Genomic DNA, 23,827 nt, shown 5'->3' with positions numbered 1-23,827 from the left:
TTTATCATTACAGTAATGAAATTATAAATTATTTTATTTAATTCCATGTTATGGGCACATATTCAACAGATAACAACATAATATTATCTGTTAATGTTATATATTTCTGTCCATGGTAATATTATATTTTGTGATTTTTGATACATTCGTGTTAAATATTATTGAAAGTGTAAATTTCACCAACTTCAATCCTAAGCTAATAAAATATTATTTTGTTCAGCAATCAATTTTTTATGTCGTAAAATGATCAAATTGCGTAGGTATACAAATTTACATTTGTATAACATCAGCTAGGGACACGCACACCACAAGCATACATTACTATGTAAACTCTTACCTATTTCTTTCGTCTACCATGATACAAATTTGATTTCAGCGCTATTATTAACATTTTAATAATTAATTTAATATTTATGATTATACCTATAATTAAACAAAAATAGGTTGGTATGCCTATATCTGTTGCTACGTTTTACATTACAAAATAAATATAATTTTTTTTTTTTTTTATTTGTTTAAAAGAATATTTCAAATTCACACTAATGATAACACATTACACTATTATTATTTATTGAAAACATTATTTATCTAAATCAAATAGATATTTTGTTCTCAGCGTCTACACTAATAAAAAATGTATTAAACTAATATGAATTCCATTTAAATTACTAGATAAGTGTAATATTACTAATATTACACAATTTAGATAATTTTTACGTAATGCGTGTTTATATAATTTCGTGCATGTCATATCGATCATATTAAATATAAACAGCTGGTATCGTACTATGAATACTTTTTGATAACAATTTAATAAACGGTAATATTCTCTCATCATATTCAAATTAACGCCATAACCATTGTCAGGTCATTAAATATCTCATTTTTAATAATAATGAATATTTAATTTATGCATAGTAATAAAGAATTATGCGTCTTATTCTGAATACAATAATTGTTGTATATTAATTATGATAATTAAAATGAAATATTTTATACTTTACTTTTGTCGTTTCGTGACGAAGTCGGTATAAAAAACAAAAACTTTTTCTTAACGATTATCTAACTGAGTGTAATATTATAGGTCGACTGCAGATGTATGATTTATTTTTATTTAAATAGATTTTCAAATGGTATCTAAAATTCAAAAAAATAATAATTAATTATCAGTTACATATTATCACAAAAACAAAAATAAATATTTGTGAAGTACTTGCTTGATGTTTACATGATTACAGGAACCAATAATGTAACATAAACATGTTTATAATATATATATAATTAACAAAAAGCACTTAAAAAGTTAGTTTTTATGCAATTTAAAATAAACATTTGTGTTACTATTATCTTTGATGGGTAAACGAGAATTTTTCCTTTAATCTTTAAAAAAATTACAATAAATTTAATTTAAACATTTATAGTATATATTTTAAAATGCAAAAATAACCATTTGTATTGCATTATAATTACCTATAATGGAGAAGTATTATCCCTAAATAATAAAATAACCTTATTCATTGTTTAGTTTTAAACAATTAATAAATTTGTAAATAATATATCTATTCACTATACCTCCTGGTATAATATTAAATGACAAATTCATTAAAAACAATACTTGAATAACTCTGTTTATTTATTACTATTAAAATAATAAAATGCATTATTATTTGTGACTTAAGAATAATATTAAATATTTATCTTTTTGACAGTTTTTACAACTTTTTTTCTACCTATGTTAAAAAAGTAGGTATATATAGTAATAACCATGTTAAATCTGTGGAACATAAATAATTGTTTATAAAAACTTATTTTTAACCTCTTTAATGATATATTACGCGATACCCATCATACTGTAAAGCTTAAGTATCATTACAAACGCTAAATTACGAAAACTTTATCATTTAAATATGTTATTAACTTTATTATACATATCTACGTGTTTTCAAATAGAATTTATTATAAAAGACATTTTTTATTTTAAATTATAAAAATAAAAAATACTTGAAAATTTAGACCTACAACAATAAAATGTTAAATTATTCTTTACTCAATGCGGATTTAATCAATAATTAGCGACTATTAAAGAATAGATTTTCATTTTGCTATACCTCAACATAATAAGCGTATCCGGGAAGTTATTGGATTCCAGAATTTCCATAAGCACAATACATTCCAAAAGATTTTTTTTCGTACCCGGAAGCAATGAACATTTTCGTATAATGATCAGAGAAACTGAGCATTTTTTACGACCTCGTCGTCGTAAAGATAAGACTTTATATACTTCTTAATTCAATAAAATAAAAAATTGAGACTTAATAATATATTTATGGAAAAATGCACTCAGTGTATAGGTATAGATACACATAATAATATCAAAATAAACGTTCGAAAAAATCTATAGTTGGTGCATATTATATAAGTTTTATTTATCTACCATCAAATGAATAATTATAAGTACTATATAAATATTGTAGACGTTAAAATTACAATAAAAATTGTGTCTCAAAGGTGCCGCATCGCCCTAATTATATATTTCTGTGACAAATCAATAATACATCAAAATGTGATTATTTTTATTTTTAACAATAATAATTTATAAGAATTGTATGCAATTAAATGCAATTAATTTTAATTTTCTCATAGATTATTAATGTTTAAAAATGCGTATTTTAATATTATTTATTATATTGACGTACGTATCGGTATTATCACAGAGATATTTTTGGTGATATGTGACTTTTAGGATAGACTTAGACTGTAATATTATGTTTATATGGCAAAAAATAGTAAACAAGTAACATATACTATTTAATATTCTTTTATGTACGAGTCAAACAATTTATGCCAACTGTTACGCACAGTGTAATATTCATTACTTTATTTGTGTATAATATATTATACAGGTAGAGGTGTACTTACATATATTTGTCATATAAACTTAACACATTAAATTCGTATTCATTTAGCGAATATAATTAAAACGAAAACATCCTTTGATTTAGTTAATTTACGTTAACTCCCCTAGTCCCCTAAACCCACAATTGTACTCGATAATATATTACAGTAGATTTATATAAAATATATCTATTACATGCGAGCATATGAAATTCGCCCACACAGTCTATGCATTTAGCATAATGTATGTACGTACATATATCATACGGATTACGGAGTGATCTATTTACCTGGCTACGCTCTTTTCACTCGTCAATTTCTGTATTTTTGAAGTCCTGTATAATTTAAAATATTTATTAAACCATAATATATTATTATACCTAATATATAATACTACATTTTTACAAAAAATTATTGATTAACATTTAAAATAGACACGGAATACTTATGCAAAAACAATTCATTCAATACTCGTGTGGATAATATAATATTGTTTAGGCAATAATGAAAATTATATTTTTTTCCGTCTAAATATACTATACTAAGTAAGTTTGTACTTTTCTAAGCTACTTAAAAACAATTTTTTTTCCAAAAACAAAAACATATTGAAAATTAATAATGATTGTAGCCAATTAAATATAATATTGATCACCCTATTGGTACTTACATCTAATAATGACAAGTTCCGTAAACGGTGATGGTTATAATACATACATATTACATATATGGAATGGTATAATGTAAGAGAATATATTATAGTATCATTGATTATGTAATAGACTATTCTATTATAATCAATGATAGTATACATAGATATTATATTTACAGTTTATAAACGTCGTTTAAATCCATATATATATTAAACAGAATATGATTCACCAAGTATGCTCACCAGTCACCAAACTTTTTACTTGTTAGTTCGTATTATTGTATCAACATAGGACAATCCTTAACAACATTACAAAATATAAGTACTTAAAGTAACGACGGCTTTTAGCTATATACTTAGGAATTCCAAAAATAAGATTTTTCATAAATTCATTACTACAAAGGAGAAATGAAGGAGACGGTGAGCATGTTTCGTGAATCTTCTTTATACAGAGCGAATCTTAAAGGGACGGCAATATTGCTCATTAAAAACGTCAAATCCTCCAGGTAACCTCTAATTATACCTAGTAATAATATATTGAATTCACGAATGACGACATTTATAACGTGAGCGTATTTATTTTAACCAGATGACGGTTTTTCGAGTTGGGCACGGCGTTTAGGGCCCACACTTGCAGATAATTCGTGTTGTCCGTGAAAATCTTCGTTACCGCCGGTAACAGGTCGTACGACTGCAACAACACCTTGTGGTTTTCCGCCGTGACCGGTGCACCTCCGGCGATCAAACTCAATCTACATACATAAATATAAAATAATACACGCGTTAACTCGAACGATCGATTTGTTTTAAGAAATTCTGTGTACATAACATTGTACATGTTACAGATAATATGTAAAACACTGGGAAATTTTGTCCTACTCGGATGATTTAAATCGCGATTATACAATCAAATTGTTATTTGCGAAATATTTAGTTGATTGAATTGCGTCTATCAACATTTTTTGGACATTTAAACACCCCTGAATTACATTATTTATGTAAAACCTGTATTATAATATGCACTTTATTATTGAATTTAATATTTGATAGTATTATTTAAAAAGATTTTATGACCACAATGGAGTGTGTATAGACTGTAGACTGAATGATGGCCCTATGTTTACTCTTGTAATTTTTTTTTTATACAATTTTTGGCACCATCTCATTTAAACCTTTGACACCCTTTAAAATAATAATTGCAAAATTTGAAATTAATTATTTGATCTTAAGCTGTGCTCCTGGGCACTTGAAATTAAGTAGTTTTGTCATTTTTTACGAAAAAATCCAAACATGGTACTACATAACTCTTTTATTAAAATAAAAATACATTAACCAACAAACATAATTGACTAGCAAATTTTATGAAGATTTAAAATAAGTCTCTTTTGACACTATGACTATTACCCGACATAGTTACAATTTTATATAAAAATTAAGTAAACAATGTAAAAATCAAAATAATTGGGTTTTTTTTTTTGTTTTATTACTTATATACTAGTAGAAACACTAGTCTACACTATAGAGTCCTCCAGATGATATTTTTATACAATATACCTATTATATTCACCTGACGGCTACGAAATCTCTGGTGTATACATAGTTGAGACCACCCTGTATATCAGCGTACAGCCCGCTCGAAACACCCAGTTTGACGCCTTCCCAGCGCACTCGCAATCCAACCGGAAGCACGTCACCATCCTGCAACGAAGACAATAATTTTCTAATTACGTCTCAAATCGTTTCGACCGCGATAGCGGTGACTAAAGTTACTATACGTTTCCGTAAGAATATTAAACATGAAGACGTCGTTTGACGGCCTGTGCGCCGCGAATAAAACGACGAAGACACCGTGCGGATATAATGTAGGTACTATTAAAAAGGGGAAAAATAGTTATTATTTTATATAATACAGTATAATTACGAATGCGTTGTAATTTTAATTAAACGCGCGCGCGTAAATACAGAGTAGCGTTTCGTTGTAATAATAAGCGTACCCGTATATTTACGCGGCGTATATTGTAGGTAAGTAGGTTTAGACGGTTTAAACGATCGAACAAAGGATAATATGAGAAGAGGAATTATGTTATTAAACGAATAAGGCGATAGAACTGAAATAACATTTTAAGGGAGGGCTTACTTTTTAATATATTATAACGGCATATTGCGCCTTAGCTATTTATTGTTTGATTTCTTTAAAATGAATATTTTATTAATAGATAGTAAACATCGTTACTGTAAGTCTGTTTAATTTAAAATAAATAAATAATTTTAAAACAATAGAATTGTTTTTTTGTTTTTATTGATGAAAACGAGACAATAATTTCTTTGTTGTAAATTTCTTTTTTAAATACGATCTATACTGCACAAATAAAACCTTCTATGATATTCTTAACCTCATTTTTATTTGACACATATAGCCGAAAAACTTTCTTTTAAATGTTGATCATTATAAGTCGTCAATCAACGGTTGACGAACTTATATAATTTAATACCATGACATTATACTATAGATAATGTGCATGGACAATTCTTTAAATTGTATAATCAATAGTAATTGTCTGCTGTGATTACCTGTAATAATAATTCATAAACATTTAGATGAACAAATGATTGTGAACATTATATTTTTCAAGTCTCCCGAAATAATATCAATGCAAATAGGTATAATGCAATGTGCGTATTATTGTCTTTATTTGTTATGCATGTAAGTATTCCGAAATATAGTTTTTCGAAGACAGTCATTCCAGACTTAACTTAAATAATTATTTCAAACAGATAAACGACGAAAATACGACTAAGCCAAGCCACCCTCGTATTTCCGCTTATAATATGGCGATTACCCAATTGTCCGTCATCGCGTGTCGTATATATATATGGACGGATATAATAATTAAGCGATCATGCGTCGTATATACCTTTACGCTAGGCGTGACATAAGAGGTGATATTTCGAAGATCCTTGAACGAAGCCGTGTACAAGTCGTGCGAGCGCATTGACGTTAAGTATACAGACGAATGTAGCTTGGAGACAGCGATGCATTCTGCAGTAACTTCCTGGTTGACTTCCGGTCTGCGGTAGTCCTGTATGACTGCGCCGCCGTAGTTCTGGGCGTGTAATGCGACCATGTACCAAATGTTTCGGTCCGGGTCCAATACCACGATACGTCCGCTGTGCGTATCGCCTACGTACACCCTCATCTCGGCTTTGAACGGTCTCGCATCTACCACCAGCGTGGTTAGTCCCGATCCGTTGAGTCCACCGAGTTCTACCGACTGTATCTATACGTGTCACGTGACAACAATAATAACAATGTGATAATATTACTATGTATATGTGGATTGTGGATACATTAGCTAACAGAAAGGTTTATGGTATTTTGAGTGGTCAATTACCAATTAACATTTTTCTCAAGCTTTCATATAATTCATTATAAAAAAAACAGCTAAAATACATAAAAAACACTATAATAATATTTCAAACAGACCCGGTTTTCATAATTGTATCGAATTTGGCACTTTTGTTACAATTTAAAATATATAAATTTGAAACATGAAACTTACGCTGATTATTTATAATGTTATTACTTATTATCAAGTAAATATGGCATTAGATTTTTTGGAGAAAAATTAATCAAAATTAATCATTTTAGGGTTAGAATATTAGTAGTGTTTGTTTTGAATCATAAAATAATACATTTTCAATCTATTTTCGCTCACTTTTCAGAATAGTTTTTGTATTATTTGAATTGTTATTGTTAAGAAAAAATAAATCGTGAACTGATTTTTCAATTGTTTTATTTTAGTGAAATTTTAATTTTTATATGTTGACATTAGATACCTACTATAAAAAATCTATAAGGGTTATCTAAATAAAACATTATTTACTAACCTATATCAGCAGTTGTAATATGATTTATATTTGGTCACAGAATGTTGTTTGATTTTTAAATTAAAAACATAATACTAAGCTAACACAGACTTTTGAAAACATACATCCAATTTTATTTTGCGTACGTCCCTACAAACTAACGAATAATGTAATCGGCTCAAAATATAATATTATAATAATATATTTACTATATGTATACGTACATATTTGTAAGTCTTCAGATCATAAACGATAACTTTCGGTTGACAGTTGTCGTATCCGCCGTCCAGCACGTACAGGTGCCCTCTAAATTTATCCAAGTCGACGGAAATAGCCGATTGAACACTGCTGCAGTCGTAGAGTTTCTGTTTTAGCGGGAAATACAAAATGATGTGATTAGTGAATCCCGGACAAGATGTTTGGATGAAAATCCTCCACACTCTCCCGCGCCCACAATCATCTAATTCCATTATAACCCCAGGCATTTATATTATAATATTATATACAGTATGATGCATTTGAACGCAATAGGAAATTAAAACGAGATATTATTACATTATTACATTTTATGCCCACGCGTTCGCTTTTGATGTTTGAGTATATATGGCTATGCATAATATTTCTGTAAATTAGCTGTAAATACGTTAAATCGAAACTGTTTGCGGGAGGGCTGGTAGATGAACTCCGGTTCGAGCATCAGTAGAGTTTATTGAAATATTTTTCTTCGAATCCACAAACCGAATTAAATTTGACACACAAAAGGTTCCTAATTAAATATTCGCCTCCAGCGTTATTCTATCTGTACACGATTATGCACTACGTGTATATAAATATTATATACATTTATATATATAATATATATATATTAATGGGTTTTCATTGAGTGTGCTAGTAAAGTACATATCGGTACATATAGCTGATGCGTATATCGTATTTTCACTCAACTGTACATAGCTTTAGAGACGACGATGAATAATAATAATATTCATGTTATGGTATTAGTCCAAACAGCAAATATTATATATTTCTCTGAAAACACCCCGAGGCGCTTATAACGGATGTTCATATTTTTTATTCGTGGGACTATCGAACAAATATTATAGTATCACATTAATAGATTATACTACTCGTGGTGATACGATACTTACATAAGCTATATATCGCCATTATTTTATATTTTAATATTAAAATAAATTTATCACTAATATGATAATTACTTAAAGCACACTATTTTTTAGTGTTTTATACTCGGCACATAAAAAAGAGGAGATTTTTTTTTTTACAAAAATGAATTCAATGTTTTGAAGTTGATTAATGAGGTTGGAGCAAATTAACATTTATTATAAATGAAAAATAAAGTTAAAACAAATATTACTATCGGTCTTTAATGAACATAGTGATAAATTAATTTTGAAAGTTCTTATCGGAATATTCAAAAGGATTACTATATACAGCCAATAATACATTAATATAGTAATAAATATATATAAATAAATGGAGATTATTACTTCAGGACCAAGTCCTTAAGGAATATATTCAATGCCAAATTCGCACTTAATCGTTTTTGGAAATTATTCCGCGCTTTAATAAAATATAACCTCGTTTTATTTAAATACATCATATTATATTAATTAACTATGATTAAACGAAGATTTTTGAGATTTCTAAAGAAATTTAAAAAAAACAATATGCTGCCGGCCAATTCGATTTGGTATGATCAATACACAGAATATCTGACGCAACAATATTGACGATTTTATCGTTTATTATTTTTTTTATACATATATATGTGCGTGTGTGTATATCCACAATCATCATTACAGAAATGTTATTGTGTTTATAGGGCCGGGTCATGGACACCAAGAGTAACATCTGTCTCGTGACAAACATCGAAGGTCGATAATATTATGTGTATATAATGTGGCCCCGGTGGATGCAAGTATTATAGTCCCGGGAGTAGGTTATTATTTATAGGTACACAGTGATACGTAGGTAGATCGTAGGGCGTAGGTACATTATATAGGGATATAGATACTATACTATCTCCTATAATAGATTCGAATAGAAGAACAGAAGAGTGCAGAGAAATGACAAGGAAAACATTCTACAAAACTAGGTTTTTTCTCGATCAATGAGTTTATATATACAAATATAATATTAATATATGTCAGCGAATGGCGAGAGTAATAAACAAATATTTATGCTCTTTTTTTTTTTTTTTTTTTGATTGATATACGATTATTGTGTTATTTGCGGTCTCAAAAATACAGACGCCCCCGAAATCATTTCAGCGAGTTTGGCCTTTTATCGTATCGTCATAATTGCAATAAACGTCGTCACGAGAGTCATTTCTAAAAATATACACAACAAACCCATTTAAATAATATAATATATTATTCTATTTCTATACAAATCAAACACCGAGCGAAAGGTGCGCGCATCGTGAAAACGTCACACCGCAAAATAATAACTATAATAATAATCGAACTATAATACTACTTTCTCACAGATAGCAATATGCCCTTCGAACTCGAACAGCGTGCTTTATATAATATATAGGTTATACTAATAATTGGGTAGATCCCATCGAAAGATACGGAAAGTGTAAGGTCGTCGGTGTGGCTCATTTGTTAACGAATAATAATATAATAATCGCGAACTCTAGGACATAACAATACCTCTGTATCAGAATTCGGAAGCGCACTCATTCGTCGCTCTCATTCATTCGATAACGATGATTTCTAACAACCATAGTAAATAATAATGGTGATAATGAAAGAAAGCTAGTACCTAATGAAAATATGATAGAACAATGGCGTCATTTCGATTTTTATAAATAGAGAAAAAATTACAACCAGCCCTTATAAAAAAATCAATGTTTGTCCTACTTGTAACCTTTTTGACTTCGATTTAAGGGAGTATGATTTTCCTATTGGGTAAAAAGTTCATTATTAATACACGAACTTTGATATTTATTTTTCAAGCCTAGATATTTGATAGAATATAATATATTTTGCAATAATTGTACCTAATGTACCTATATATTCGTAATAATACCACCATAGAACACAATATAACTATTACCTATATAACCACATAAGTAATTATAGATGTAAATAATACAAATACCTTTAAATCATTGAAAGTTACTTAAAAATTTATTATTCTTTAAAGTCTAAACAAGAGCAAATACTCGAATAAAATATTTTTTATTTAACCACCGACATCATACCTCAACTATAATTCTCAATATGACATTTTTTTGAAAACTGCATTCTTTTTATGACGTTTTTAGTTTATACCGTCGCACACTCACGTGTTAATAAATCATTCTTGTTATGTCAAGGTCAGAAAGAAATTAAGAAATTAAATATTTTAATATTATTTTAACGAGTATCTAAAAAGTATATAACATACTCTATTCAAATATTTAATCATAATATGTTACGATTTTTTTCAGCAGCAATTTGTACGTACAAATTTAACTACGGTAAAGTACAAATAATTAATTACGTTAAACGATATTTTACCAATATACAAATGTATCTAATAATTAATGATGAAGATCATCTGCAGCATTCTTTATAAATTATATTTTTTATAAATAATTAGTCGATTAATCTGCCATACGGCGTACGCCCATACCTCCAATGATAATAATAATATGATATAATAATAATGTAGCCATTATAAAAAAAGCTATGATATAGACCGTCGTACTATTATGTTTGTTCGTGTTTATGTATTTTAAACGAGACACAATACCGCCGCTGACGTCAAGTGTGTTGTAAGTAAGTTTAAATTTGTGCCTACTGCCTACGTAAATGTGAAAGTATTTAAGACCATTTTCGGACACGACGCGTACACATAAAATGTGTATATATATACAATATACATATACAGTATCGTCATAGGTATAACGGAATAGAATTGAATTCGTTTATTAACGTGTTTGTCGTATGGCCGGGGCACAACTTCGTAATACGTAATAATAATAATAATAACAACACACAGGTATAATACGAACACACAAACGAATACGAAACGCGAAGAATATACAATAAAATATAATGTTGGAAGGAAAAAAACAGCGAAAACCGTTTGCGTCTCGGGCATAGCAGAGGTTAAATCCAAAAAAGGAAACGAGCTGTGGCGGCGGCAGTTGTGCGCGTTATACTACTTTAGCTCTCCCCCGCCCCTGCAGTCTCACACACAAACATATATATATATGTATGTGTATTGTGTATAATATACTATGTGTAGTTAAAACAACGTTTCGCGAGCATTTTAACTTCGTCGCCGTTTTTACAGCGCACAAACGCACACGTACACGCACACACGCACATAAAGCACGCGCGGGGGGTAAAACTCGAGTTTGCGAAATTTTCCCGACCAATCGATTTCGGTGCGGTTAACGCTCGCACGCCGCGAATTCGCCTCCACCCGGTCGGTGCTGGTGGCAAGTATATATATATTATATATACATATAGCAGGTAAATATATATACGTATATAATGTAATATACGCACGCAATATATAGCGACTGCAGTGTTGCACGTGCGTCGTCACCGAGGCGGATGAATAATATAATAATGATTGGCGGGGTTGAGCGCGTATATATTATTATTATTATAAGGGGCGAACTACAACGCTCGTTTGCCGAAAAAATTCGTTTCTCTCCAAGTAATGACGACCGTGTACAACCTACCAAGTGCAGATCGCCGCGTTGATGTTTTTTTCATATAGATACATTTTATAATGCATCAAATGTCGATATAAAAGCATGGACCGATTCGGTTCTTTAATACATCTAATATTATACGAGTTTAAAAACACCTCCTCCGATTTCGCTTTAAATATTTGACATCGTTTTTGATTCTATTTCTATCATTTCTATTGCAGAATAATTAAATGATAACAATCCGCCATTATATTATGTATACATTTATATATTAATAGCGATTAAACACGAACATTTTAAAAGAATATTAATGAAATAAAATTAAAATTATTTTTAAATTAATGTTTTTTTTATAAATGAAATGGTTTTAAAAATCTCGTTTTCTAAAAACGTTGTAAAACATGAGAAGTTTCCACTAAAAAACACTGCGCCTTAATCATTTTATGTTGTAAGGAAACACCCCTTACCTTTACTCCTTACAAGACAATCGTATACTGACCCCATGCGTTGTATATGTATACTGAGGGTTCTCTTAAATCCATTATTTCTACTCGATAAACCTTATCTGATAAGGCTTAATAAACATATTGTTTCACGTTCACATTGCTGGAAAATATTATACCAACTATTGTTTATATATCATGCAAGAAATGCAGTGGTACCCGTCCATTGCTATAAAAATTATTATTATAATGTGAGTTCGTATTTGGTGAGAAATTAATATCAACTGTGGAAAGATAATTTTATGTATAAATTACATAATTCTCTCTCACTTCTATCTAATATATAGTATATTGTTATAATTGAATATTGTGATAAAAGAAACATGAACAGTACACGTTATAATAATATATTATTGCGGCCAAGTGTAGTAAATAAAGAATGTATAAAACCCAAAAATATCGATTTTTTACCGTTTCCCTATATAGCGGTATTAAATTTGTCTTGAAGAGCCAACTGCCAAGTTACGTAAGCCACAACGCATGTATGCTCAACAAAAACATTTACATTTTATGCGTCCCCTCTACACATTACATTTTAACCAAATCTAAGTATTCTTTACCAATAAAAAAAAAGAAACCCTTTCTAAAATGATAAGCAAACAAATGTTTAATACCGTGCTTTTAATGCTTTTATAACGATATATTTTATTTATAATATTTAGTTCATTTACCTAGCCATAATTATTATTTTTATTTATTACAAAATGTTATAAGATAATATTATAATATCATGTAGAATTATAAAATATTAAATTTATACTCTATTAATACTCTATCAATTTATACTCTATCATTAATTTGTTATTAAGATGTAAGACATGGTTAATGTGGAAAAAAAGACGAATTATTGGTTGTAATAATAATTTATATAGTAGGTACTTATTATTTACAAGTATAATCACATATTTTATTTAAAAAACGAGTGTTTTCTACAATAATTGTTAATAAAACAATGTTAATATAATAATAATATATATCGTATTTAGTACCCACACGTATACATATAATATATTATGGGGACTGATTATTGACGATGAGGAAGTGGTCGATAGCGGCTGGATGACCCGAGGCGATCGCACGGAGATAGAAAAGTCGTCCGCCCGCGTGTTATTACGATTACAACAACGACCGTTAAAAATGACTTAACTTTTAACCCGTTGACGACCTTGCGTGCGGCGCCGAGCTCCTATAATATGCATTGTGGAGACGCTATAAACGAACTGAGAAGAAAGAAAGAGAGAGATCAGATAGAAAAAAGTCCCGAGCAGCTGATTTATCATATATATAATAATAATGTAGTGTAATAATGAATATCAATATAGACGCTGCTCGCTCCGTTCGTAAGATAGGTGCCTATTAAATGCACCGTACGAGTATAATATACAGGGTGTTCTCGTCGATTACTATACTTCTAAGACTTGGGGTTTTTCAAATTATTATAATGACTCTGACCATCGCGTATATATTTTTTCACAACGTACTCGTGGTTAAAACGTACTAAAATTAGACAAAAATTGTAGCGTCTATATATCGGGAAAACGGTAATAACACTTAAAAGTATCCAAGAACGCATACTCAGATCTTATGGAATAATTAAATGTGAACTTTATATAGGTTTTAAAATTTCGTACGATACTATGGAAGCATGGTTAGGTTAGCCGTAATAGACACTAACTTACAGCACTACTGTCACAACTTACGCTGCATAGACGATAATTGTGATATTTACGACTACAACGAAAGACCGGCATAGACACCCTGTATACGTATATTACGCATATTATGTGTATCACGACCGTCGTCCGCACGTAACGTACTAAATGTTTATACTTATTAATATAATATATAAAATAAAACTGCGCATTTCGCCTGGGAGACGTGTTATAATACTTTCGAATGGTTGCATATTATTATATGTATATAGATATACGTTTATGTGCAGCATAATATTATAACATGGGTGCCCGGTTCGGGCACAAAGAAAACAAAATAATAATAATAAATTATTACAAACTCGTTAACATCGCGAGCGCGGGTGAAAATATCTGGGTGAACGCAAACGGCGGTCGTCGTCGTCGTTGTCGTGTTGTGCTATTATACGCGCGTATTAAATACAATATGTACATAATATTATATTATTATATTATACATACGTCTACTGTGATCCCCGTGCTTAACTTTCCGGTCGTTTTGTGCGGCTGCAGCTGTAATATATTCGTGTCCACGACACCCGCGACTTTGGCTATAGACGATATACAATACATATACGGGTCGTAGAGGGGGTTGATCGAAAAGAAAGAGTACATTATATTATAATGTAATGATACGGTTGGCATACTATATATAAGCAAGAAAGTCGGTAGAAAAGAATAAAAAAGTTCTCGGTGTACGCATAATATATTACTATTATGTATTATATATTTATATACTGTATTATAAAAGTCCCCCTGATAAAAAATATATCATCGGTAACTATAGGACTTAGGTAATATATTACTATTATTTATTACAAATATTATTTATATCCGTAACGACTAATATCACTACTTATATAGTTATATCTATTGCGATGTAAAATATTATTGAAACCCTAACTTAATTTAAAAAAAAAAAAAAAAAAATTAAAAAAAACTTATCTTAACTGTTTAAGTAGGTACTTATGTACCTACTTAAACAGTCTAATGTAGTATTTTATTTATAATTATTATGAATAAGAGTTGTCTAATTATACATACCTACGACTATGTAATCAATGAACCACGTTTATTGATTAGTTTTCTTCCGTATTTGATGCTTGAATAGAACAGCAACAGAACCTACCAAATATCGCACTGGAGAAAAACAAATGTTCCTATAGGTAATATACGATAACTTTTACTTCACAAATAGAATCGATTACTACACAAATATAATAAGAAAAATATACTTTCCAATCATTGCGAACCTAATAGTTATATACCTTTTGACTGTTAGAACACTATAGTTTCGTTATGGTGAAATCAAGTTATGATTGAATTAAACTTTATGATTTAATAGTCTAGTTCTATTTATGTGGACTTTTAACCGATAGTATTATATTTCGCCGAGTCCTCTTTCTACGATAACAATAACTATAAGTTTTAAGTTATATCCTAATATCCTATAGTTTACAGTGCCTGTATAATTGTTTCTGGCACGGTTAACCACTATGATGCCGACGGTTTGCCAAAAATTCGAAATTCGTTCCAAAATTATATTGTTCTCGTTATTATTATTCGATTTTTAATTTTTTTTTTTTTTTGTGACAAGTGAAAAAAATCTTCTGCGTTTTCCGATTCTGTGATTAACTGTCATGTAATTTTTTTTTTTTTAGATGTAATTATACCTTATAGATAATACATTGTTTAATTTACATAGGTACCTATGTCATATATAAATTAATTGTTAACCTACAGTACATATATTAATTACACATCAATTTTTTTACCTAATAAATTATAGTTATGTAAAATATTAAAACTTTAAAATGCCAACAACTCATTTTAAAATAAAAAAATATCAATATAAACCTATACGTGAATGCTATAGATAATATTCTTACCTTAATGTTTTTATAGTAGTTAAAATGACTTATATTAAAGATAACAGCATAAAATGGATTCCACTGAACTCAAATTTTCTATGTTTTACGTTAGTAAGACAGAGATAACACATAGCGTCCTCTTAATATGGTAAGTATTGACGTATAATAACAACAATCTTGGCACTACGGAAAATAATTCGTTGTATTAGAACTGCGGATGATTAACTTCAGTAAAAATAAATGTGAATAAGTGTATGATTAACCAGCTAATTATTTCGTATTACTTACCCACGATTATGCAGATATTGAGATATAACTCACCTGTATATATATATATAAATATATTATGATTTTTGATTATATACCTACAATAATAAGTACAACATACCGATGGGTACTAACTTAAATACTGTGTAATATAATACATTGATTATTAATACCTGAATACAACAGTTGCCTTGGCGGTTATAATATGAAACGTTTAAACATTTGAGGTACATCAACACTAAGATAACCCGTTAGGTACATATATATATATTTAAGTAAGTATATATATATACACGCTTGAAACTAAATACATATAACATTATAATATACAATATACTACATAGGTACCGTAATCGTACTTGCGATTGTTGTAGTAATTCTAAACTGTCCGTTTTTAGTTTTATATTTTTTACGCGCAGAAAGACATATTATACCGCTGCTGCTGTATAATATTATTAATTCGACGAGCTATATCATCCTGCTGGTAAAGTCCGTAAATAATGCGTGTTATATACGAATGTGTTGAGTATAAACGCACGTAGGTATATAATTTTATTTTTCTTTCGAAGTCTCCGATCCCGATTTAAAAAAAATATATATATATATACGATCCATTTATGTGTGTGTGTGCACGCGCAACGCCAATTTCGGTAATTTCGGTACTATTTAGATTTTATTATTCGGATCGATTAAGCGCCGACGGACTGTGCGAGAGAAAGAACAACGATTTTTAGCTGCTCGTCGTCGGCTGGCGAGTATAATGTTATATTGCGGATACCGTTAGAGAAGTATTATATAAGTATAATACTATATTATAACACACCTGCAGTGCGCGGGACGGCGGGCGATACCGATGCGCGCATAATTATTTAACGCGATATTTTATATAAATTATATTAAACGGAGCGTGATGGGATTTTTACCGAATTATATTTTGGATCGGTCACAACGTCAACTGTGACTTGTACGAGTCGGGTATACAAGTACCGGGAACTACCGTAAAACAACGGCACACGCCGCTTTCAACTGGAAACGTTTTCGTTTTTCCCATAATTCTTTGTTAAATATTATACGACCGTAATGCCGGGTCGTCTGTATATACAATATAATATCGCGTCCGATTCGGATCGTTCGAGAAAAATCGGTATTACGCGTAATCTCTGCGTATTATGTTGGCACACCTTGGGGGTTGTCGACACCACGCCGCGCTCGAAGTCCCAAAAAAAAAAAAATATATAATAATATACCTACGTATTTAACAACGTTGATATACTGCAGAACCTACCATCGCTGTAGTCCGCGATAAACCAAAACGAAACAATCGGTCTACATAATATTACTATCTTATATACTTATGCAGTCATCACTTGCAGTGTATATAATCGAATAAAACTAAATTGCTATTAAAGTCTTAATCGATAAGTGCATTTAAAATAATATATATATGATGGCGATGGCGATTGTTGCGGCTTTATGAGTCAATCGTTTCGAAATGACATCACGACCGCGTTCGAATTATTATAATACGCGCATATTATTGTAATACGGCTTGTTGCTCGCCTTCTAAATTATAATAATTATACTGTTACATTATATCGTTACGATTCGTACATATCAATCAATGCAATCGTTGTACATTTACAACGACAACTTTAATATTTTACTGTTTGATATTTCATATTATCATTATTATATTATTAAAATTTAAAATGTAATAACGTCCGATAATCAATTATTGTGTGTAAATAAATTTATATAACTTTATGTACATAATATAATATTGTAATATGTTATATCTAAATCCATAACAATAGATATAACATCGTATTCTATACACTACTCATCGTCCGTAAAATCGCGCTGCATATTTTATGCGTTCAAACGTGTATATATAGTAACAGTAACAAAAGCAATAAATATATTAAATAAAATATATTGTCAACTCCTATCGTGGATAGAGATTATTTCTTTTATCGCCAACAAAACGACTTGCAAAGTTCCAAACTTCGACGCTGAACAGAATATGACTTTCACAGTCCGTGAATTTATTTCCCTTACAAAAGTCTGCGCTGCAATCCATTTATTAATATTATTGCGACAACGGTAGTGTAGTGTACGACAACACCCTTCCCGTGAAATATATTTCATATTTTTATCGATATACATATGAGACTATATGGTCTACACATATTATTGTCCAATAAATATACGACCACCCCGCGGATATTTGAATTGAAACGGCAACAATACCACCTAACTATACAAATACAACGGTTATATAATATACGCGTAAACTCGATTCAAAGCTATAACTTATTATATATAAGGCTTGCTTGCAAGTTTCAACGGCAGTATATATGAAATATATACGAAAAATCAAAAGGTGAATATGCTTTGAATTCCAGTATTTCATAAACAAAACAAAAATTCTTATTGTCAGTTGTATATAAAATATATGGATGAAAAAAATATCCAAGTTCGTTAGGACTTTATTGCGTAGTGAGCTGTGTTTAGAAAAATCGCATCGAACAATAGGTTAGGGTGAAATGCGAGATTGAAATAAACAAAAATGTACAAATTGTTATGGATTTAAAAACACATGCGTCCTTAACGTCATGAATAATATTTTTTTATGTTTCGACGATATTTTAATGTTCCATTAAAAAAAAAACATTTAGGTAAAGTTATTATAGTCGTTGCATAAACGTGTATATCGATTCAGGGTATGGTATTATTATATTACAGTTTATTGAAGTGTTTTCTCGTAATCAATTATAGCGTAAAAAGAACAAATAATCGAGAACAAATTTTACGTCCATCATATTTTAATACACATGTTGTACAACACATACCCATACTATATAATATGTACACACACGAGTACATGACGTCTACACGAGTAACACCCCCAAAAATATTTTCACAGTCACGGTAGTGAGCGCCACTGGTTGTTTTGCACGCGCGTCTTATTTGTTGTGTTATTGTCGTCGTACCTTTGTACTATGTATCTACCTTATACACGTGTTAATAACAATGGTATGTATCTCAGGTTACGACTCGTATAGCGATACAAATCGGCGCTTCCGAACAAACGGGCAACATTCTGCCAAACACCATCTGAATATTACACAATATAACGTAATGTATTAATCCACAGAGCAAAGATTTTTAAGTAAATACATATAGGTACTCGTATTTACTGTAACTCTATAAAAAATTTAATTAAGCAAGTTGTAAATACAATTCAAATGATTTATCAAACAACAAGTAACGCTTAATTGTATATAAATACTTAAAAGTACTATTGTGTATTTGTCAACGTATATTGTAAGAAATTATTTTGTTAACTTAACTTAAAAGTTATCTAAAAAAGGTAAAAACAGTACCTACTTATAAAGTTTACTTTTATAATTTTCTTTGGCCAGTTAACACTTAAGTCTTAAAATATATAATGCCAGAAAAGAGGCTAAATACCTTCATTCCTATAAGTTTAAGAACAAATATAAGTAAAATTGTGACAGTCAAAATTATACAAACCGTATATATTATATTAGATAAAAATGTTGATCTAAATCAAATGAAAGCAATAAAAAATATCCATGTGTCTTACATGGTTTTACAAACTGTTTATTTTTAATGTAGATACCTAATACATTTTTGTTCAAACATAATAAAATTAAATTTTCTCCAATAACGTCAATAGAAAAAAAAAATATCGTTTAGTCAATATAATTTAATTTTATACTACCGAAATGTTAATAATTTGTAATTAATAATTTTAAAATACACATATAAACATATAATATTTATCCATTTAAAGGTAATTAACTTAAAAGATACTATTATGTAATATGTATCGTAAGAATAAAAGCATACTTTTTGTTTCTTATAATTAAAGTTGAAGAATTAATTATCTAAATTATTTGACTTTTGGAATGATTTTGCAATGTTATAAATGTAAGCCCCAAACCTTAATAAATATCTATATCTATACATATGTACATACAAAATATTTTAACCACGTCTATAGAATAATATTTGTATTATTATACCTCAGTAATATAATAATCGAATGTCGATACGGTACATCTATTCGAACGCATATCCTTGAGGCTCGTGGTCATCGAAACCGTTACGGAAGATCGAATCTGATTTTTCTTTTTCTTTATTCTTTCGTTTCAAACGGATACCGAATAATTTCCTACGTGCCAAAAACACGCCCGACGTGCTTGTAGGGGGGAGAGTAGAAGAATAAATACTACTCCAAGCGTTAATTTTTTTTAAAGATGTAATGTATATATATAATAACCGGGAACGACGTATTACTAAAGAAAGAAAACGACGAGGACGAGGATGACGACGACAACGATGATGAGAATTTACCTACACATAACGCGAAATAAGGAAATAAATATCGGTAGAAAATAGGAAAAAAATTATCATCCATATCCGATTGAATTTGTGAGCGAAAAAAAAATTTAGTCCATGTCGAAACGTCTTATCATTGTTTTTGATTAAGAGCTTGTTAGAGCTCCATGAAAATGTTTCTGTAATATTTGTACGACAGTTTTTTGTTTGAAGACCTATGTAATAACAATATTTCGATCTATGATATATATTATATAGTGTACCTTACTTAATAATCTTCCATTGGCTGTCTGCTGGTTTGTACTTCTAAACGACCAGTGTGCTGAACGGTTTCTCATATAATTCGATTTTTTTCTCATTTTGAAATGTTGTCTGATACAGTGAAATACGATTCGAACCTTTAAAGTATACACGCACAAATATATATAAATATAAACTTAGGTACATGCATTTATACTGCAGTTCTCAATCATCAACAACCAAATCTAATCCATTGAATACCTACGTTCAATAGAACTCGAAGACGACTTTGTATATGTGTGTGTGTTTAAAATACTAAAATCAGACTACAAACAATAAACACTATATAGATAGTGCAAACAACAGTATGCACACATTGAGTGTATATTATTTTATAATAGTATTACATACAATAATCTGAATCAAAACAGCAATAAATTAAAATATTAAAATAGGTAAAAGGTAATGATAATACGTATATAATAACGATTTGATTATGAAAATATTATACATTAATAAAGGATACAATTTTGAATTTTGTTCATCTGAGCTGGTATGTTTAATGAGAAAATTAAATATAAATAAATAACTTCGAAGTTATAAAATATTTTTAATTGAATCAGCTTAAATTTCTCTAATGAAAAAGGTATACCAGTATACCACACACAAACACTAACGATTAACGCACAACACGAATGACACACATGAATAATGTTGAATACAATACAAGTAGGTAACGAAGAAAAGAAAAAATCAAACTTTAAGACAGAGCAAGTGCCTACCTACATATTTTACAAGTATATAGCGTGTTTCGAGTAGGTTTTTCACTTCTAGAACCATACACTGGCATCGTAATCATTTATCCGTGTAGTAAAATATTGCTCGCGAAATACCTAACCTATTATATACAATATAATATAATGTCTGTATACATAATAAAACATTATAACATGTATAGGTTTACGCGTTTTTTAAGAGGAACTCTGCGCTGTGCAAACGCTGCAGCTCACTTGAATGATTAATTATTGTTTAATCATTTTTTATACATTACGGAAAACTATGAGCTATACGTACAGACAGTACAGTAAACATTTTTTTGCGTTTGTGCTGATCACACGCACGTGTTTAAAATTGAAAATCTCGATGCGCGATTTAATAGTGCACTAATTATAAATAAAAATTGCTGCAGTATTATTTTAGACAATATCTATCAAGTTTTGCGAATAAAAATTATTATGATATTAACTATAATAATATATAAAAATATGAATCTCTTATCGAAAGTTTTTTATTCATTATTATTATACCAATAATGCTTTAATAGATTTTTTTGTTGTAATTATTATGTAAAGGCTTTGAAGTCATTTCTTTTGCTATATTATAAAAACGAGAGCGAAAATGGAACTACTAAAAACAATACAGCAATAATATATTACATTATGTACCGCAGCAGGCGACGACGCGACGAAATGGCGGCGAAACATACGATATCGGTCAATAATGTAAAATGTATTATACAGCCAATACATAATAACTATGTATATAATTACGTAAAGCAACATACAAACGATAATAATTTTTAAACAAAAAAAGTTTTTTCAAAAAAATAATTAATTATTTTTTTTTTGTAAATATTTTGAAATAAAATGATTATTTTTTGAATCGATAATATTGTTTATCTTTTAGTGGATGTTTATTATTATCGAATATGTTCCGGTGAGGAATATTTTGCGGGAACTATACTTGAAATTGTTTGTACTGTTCGGGTTGAGTTTAAGTGATGGTGAAAAAAAGTTGACAGGCAACCATATCCTGCCACTTCAATACTCCACTCATCTACCTATATAATGTATATCATGACTTTATTTTTATTTTATGTTACGAGTTTACATACGAATGTATACATGTAACAAAAACTTGTCATAGAAAAAAAGATTTGCAAAACACTAAACTAATAACAGATAAAACGTGAATCAGTGGTACATTAAAAAAATCATCCTATAGTCGGAACAATAAATATGTAGATACAACCCGCAGCTCTGTAACTATATTTAACGACAATATTAATAATGCACCCATGAAACAATAAAATTCCAATAGACTAATGGACGATGCATTCATTTCAATAGTAACACACTACATACTTAACTTTTAAAACCATCAAGTAAAAGTAATACGTATGTATTAAACTATTAAAATTAGAGAAAAATACAGCCAAAACAATTTTTGGGAAATCATTTTAGCTTTGCAGAAAATCTACAATTTGAATATTCTATATAGATCAGTGTTTCCTAATCTATGTCCCATGGGTCACGAAATTGTTTACATGTTTTACAAACATATTATTATTATATTATTTAAAAGATTAAATTATATAATTTTATTAGATGTGTCTAGAACCTATTACAATATAACAATACAAGTAGAATTTTTTTTGTGTATAATATATTATTTATCGTTACCACATTACAGCTATTGTGATCAGCTAATTACATTATTATAAAATATCAGGTTAAACATTTTAAATTCATAAACAATTATTTTATATAGGTACTACCGTGTCCTTAGAGAGAATAACAAATAATAAAAAATATTTAAAAATGTCTATAGGTGTATATTATAATATATATAATATATATATAAATATGTTAATAAAATATTACAAGTTTATAACCTTTCATTCACCGTCTTTCACACTTGCTGAAGTATTATAGACAATTTTAGGCATTTAATCATTATCATAGTAATTGTAGATTTTATCTTTTTACTAACGGGTTTCCACACTATAAATTTAT

The 23,827-nt window shown here is 29.3% G+C and overlaps 1 protein-coding gene across 4 annotated transcripts in view; it reads right to left on the bottom strand.

Moving 5' to 3' along the window:
- Positions 1–4,102: 4,102 nt before the first annotated feature.
- LOC114129268 (uncharacterized) overlaps positions 4,103–23,827 on the bottom strand; it is a 51,572-nt gene continuing 31,847 nt past the window's right edge. Inside the window, exons 1-5 of one of the 4 annotated variants that reach the window (XM_027993948.2) lie at positions 21,056–21,341; positions 7,636–7,776; positions 6,460–6,822; positions 5,112–5,242; positions 4,103–4,296 (exon numbers count right to left, since the gene is read on the bottom strand). In XM_027993948.2, coding sequence (XP_027849749.1) covers positions 4,104–4,296; positions 5,112–5,242; positions 6,460–6,822; positions 7,636–7,776; positions 21,056–21,151 — 924 coding nt within the window. In that variant the 5' untranslated portion in view covers positions 21,152–21,341 and the 3' untranslated portion in view covers position 4,103. Of the gene's footprint in view, positions 4,297–5,098; positions 5,243–6,459; positions 6,823–7,635; positions 7,777–14,748; positions 15,038–21,055; positions 21,342–23,827 lie in introns of those variants that run through there. The other 3 variants (XM_027993947.2, XM_050202983.1, XM_027993946.2) reach the window with 3 other exon arrangements.

Source organism: Aphis gossypii, chromosome 3 (assembly GCF_020184175.1).
Source record: "Aphis gossypii isolate Hap1 chromosome 3, ASM2018417v2, whole genome shotgun sequence".
Taxonomy (NCBI): domain Eukaryota; kingdom Metazoa; phylum Arthropoda; class Insecta; order Hemiptera; family Aphididae; genus Aphis; species Aphis gossypii.
Note: the sequence above shows the minus strand (reverse complement) of the source record. Positions and strands in the feature narration are given on the sequence as shown.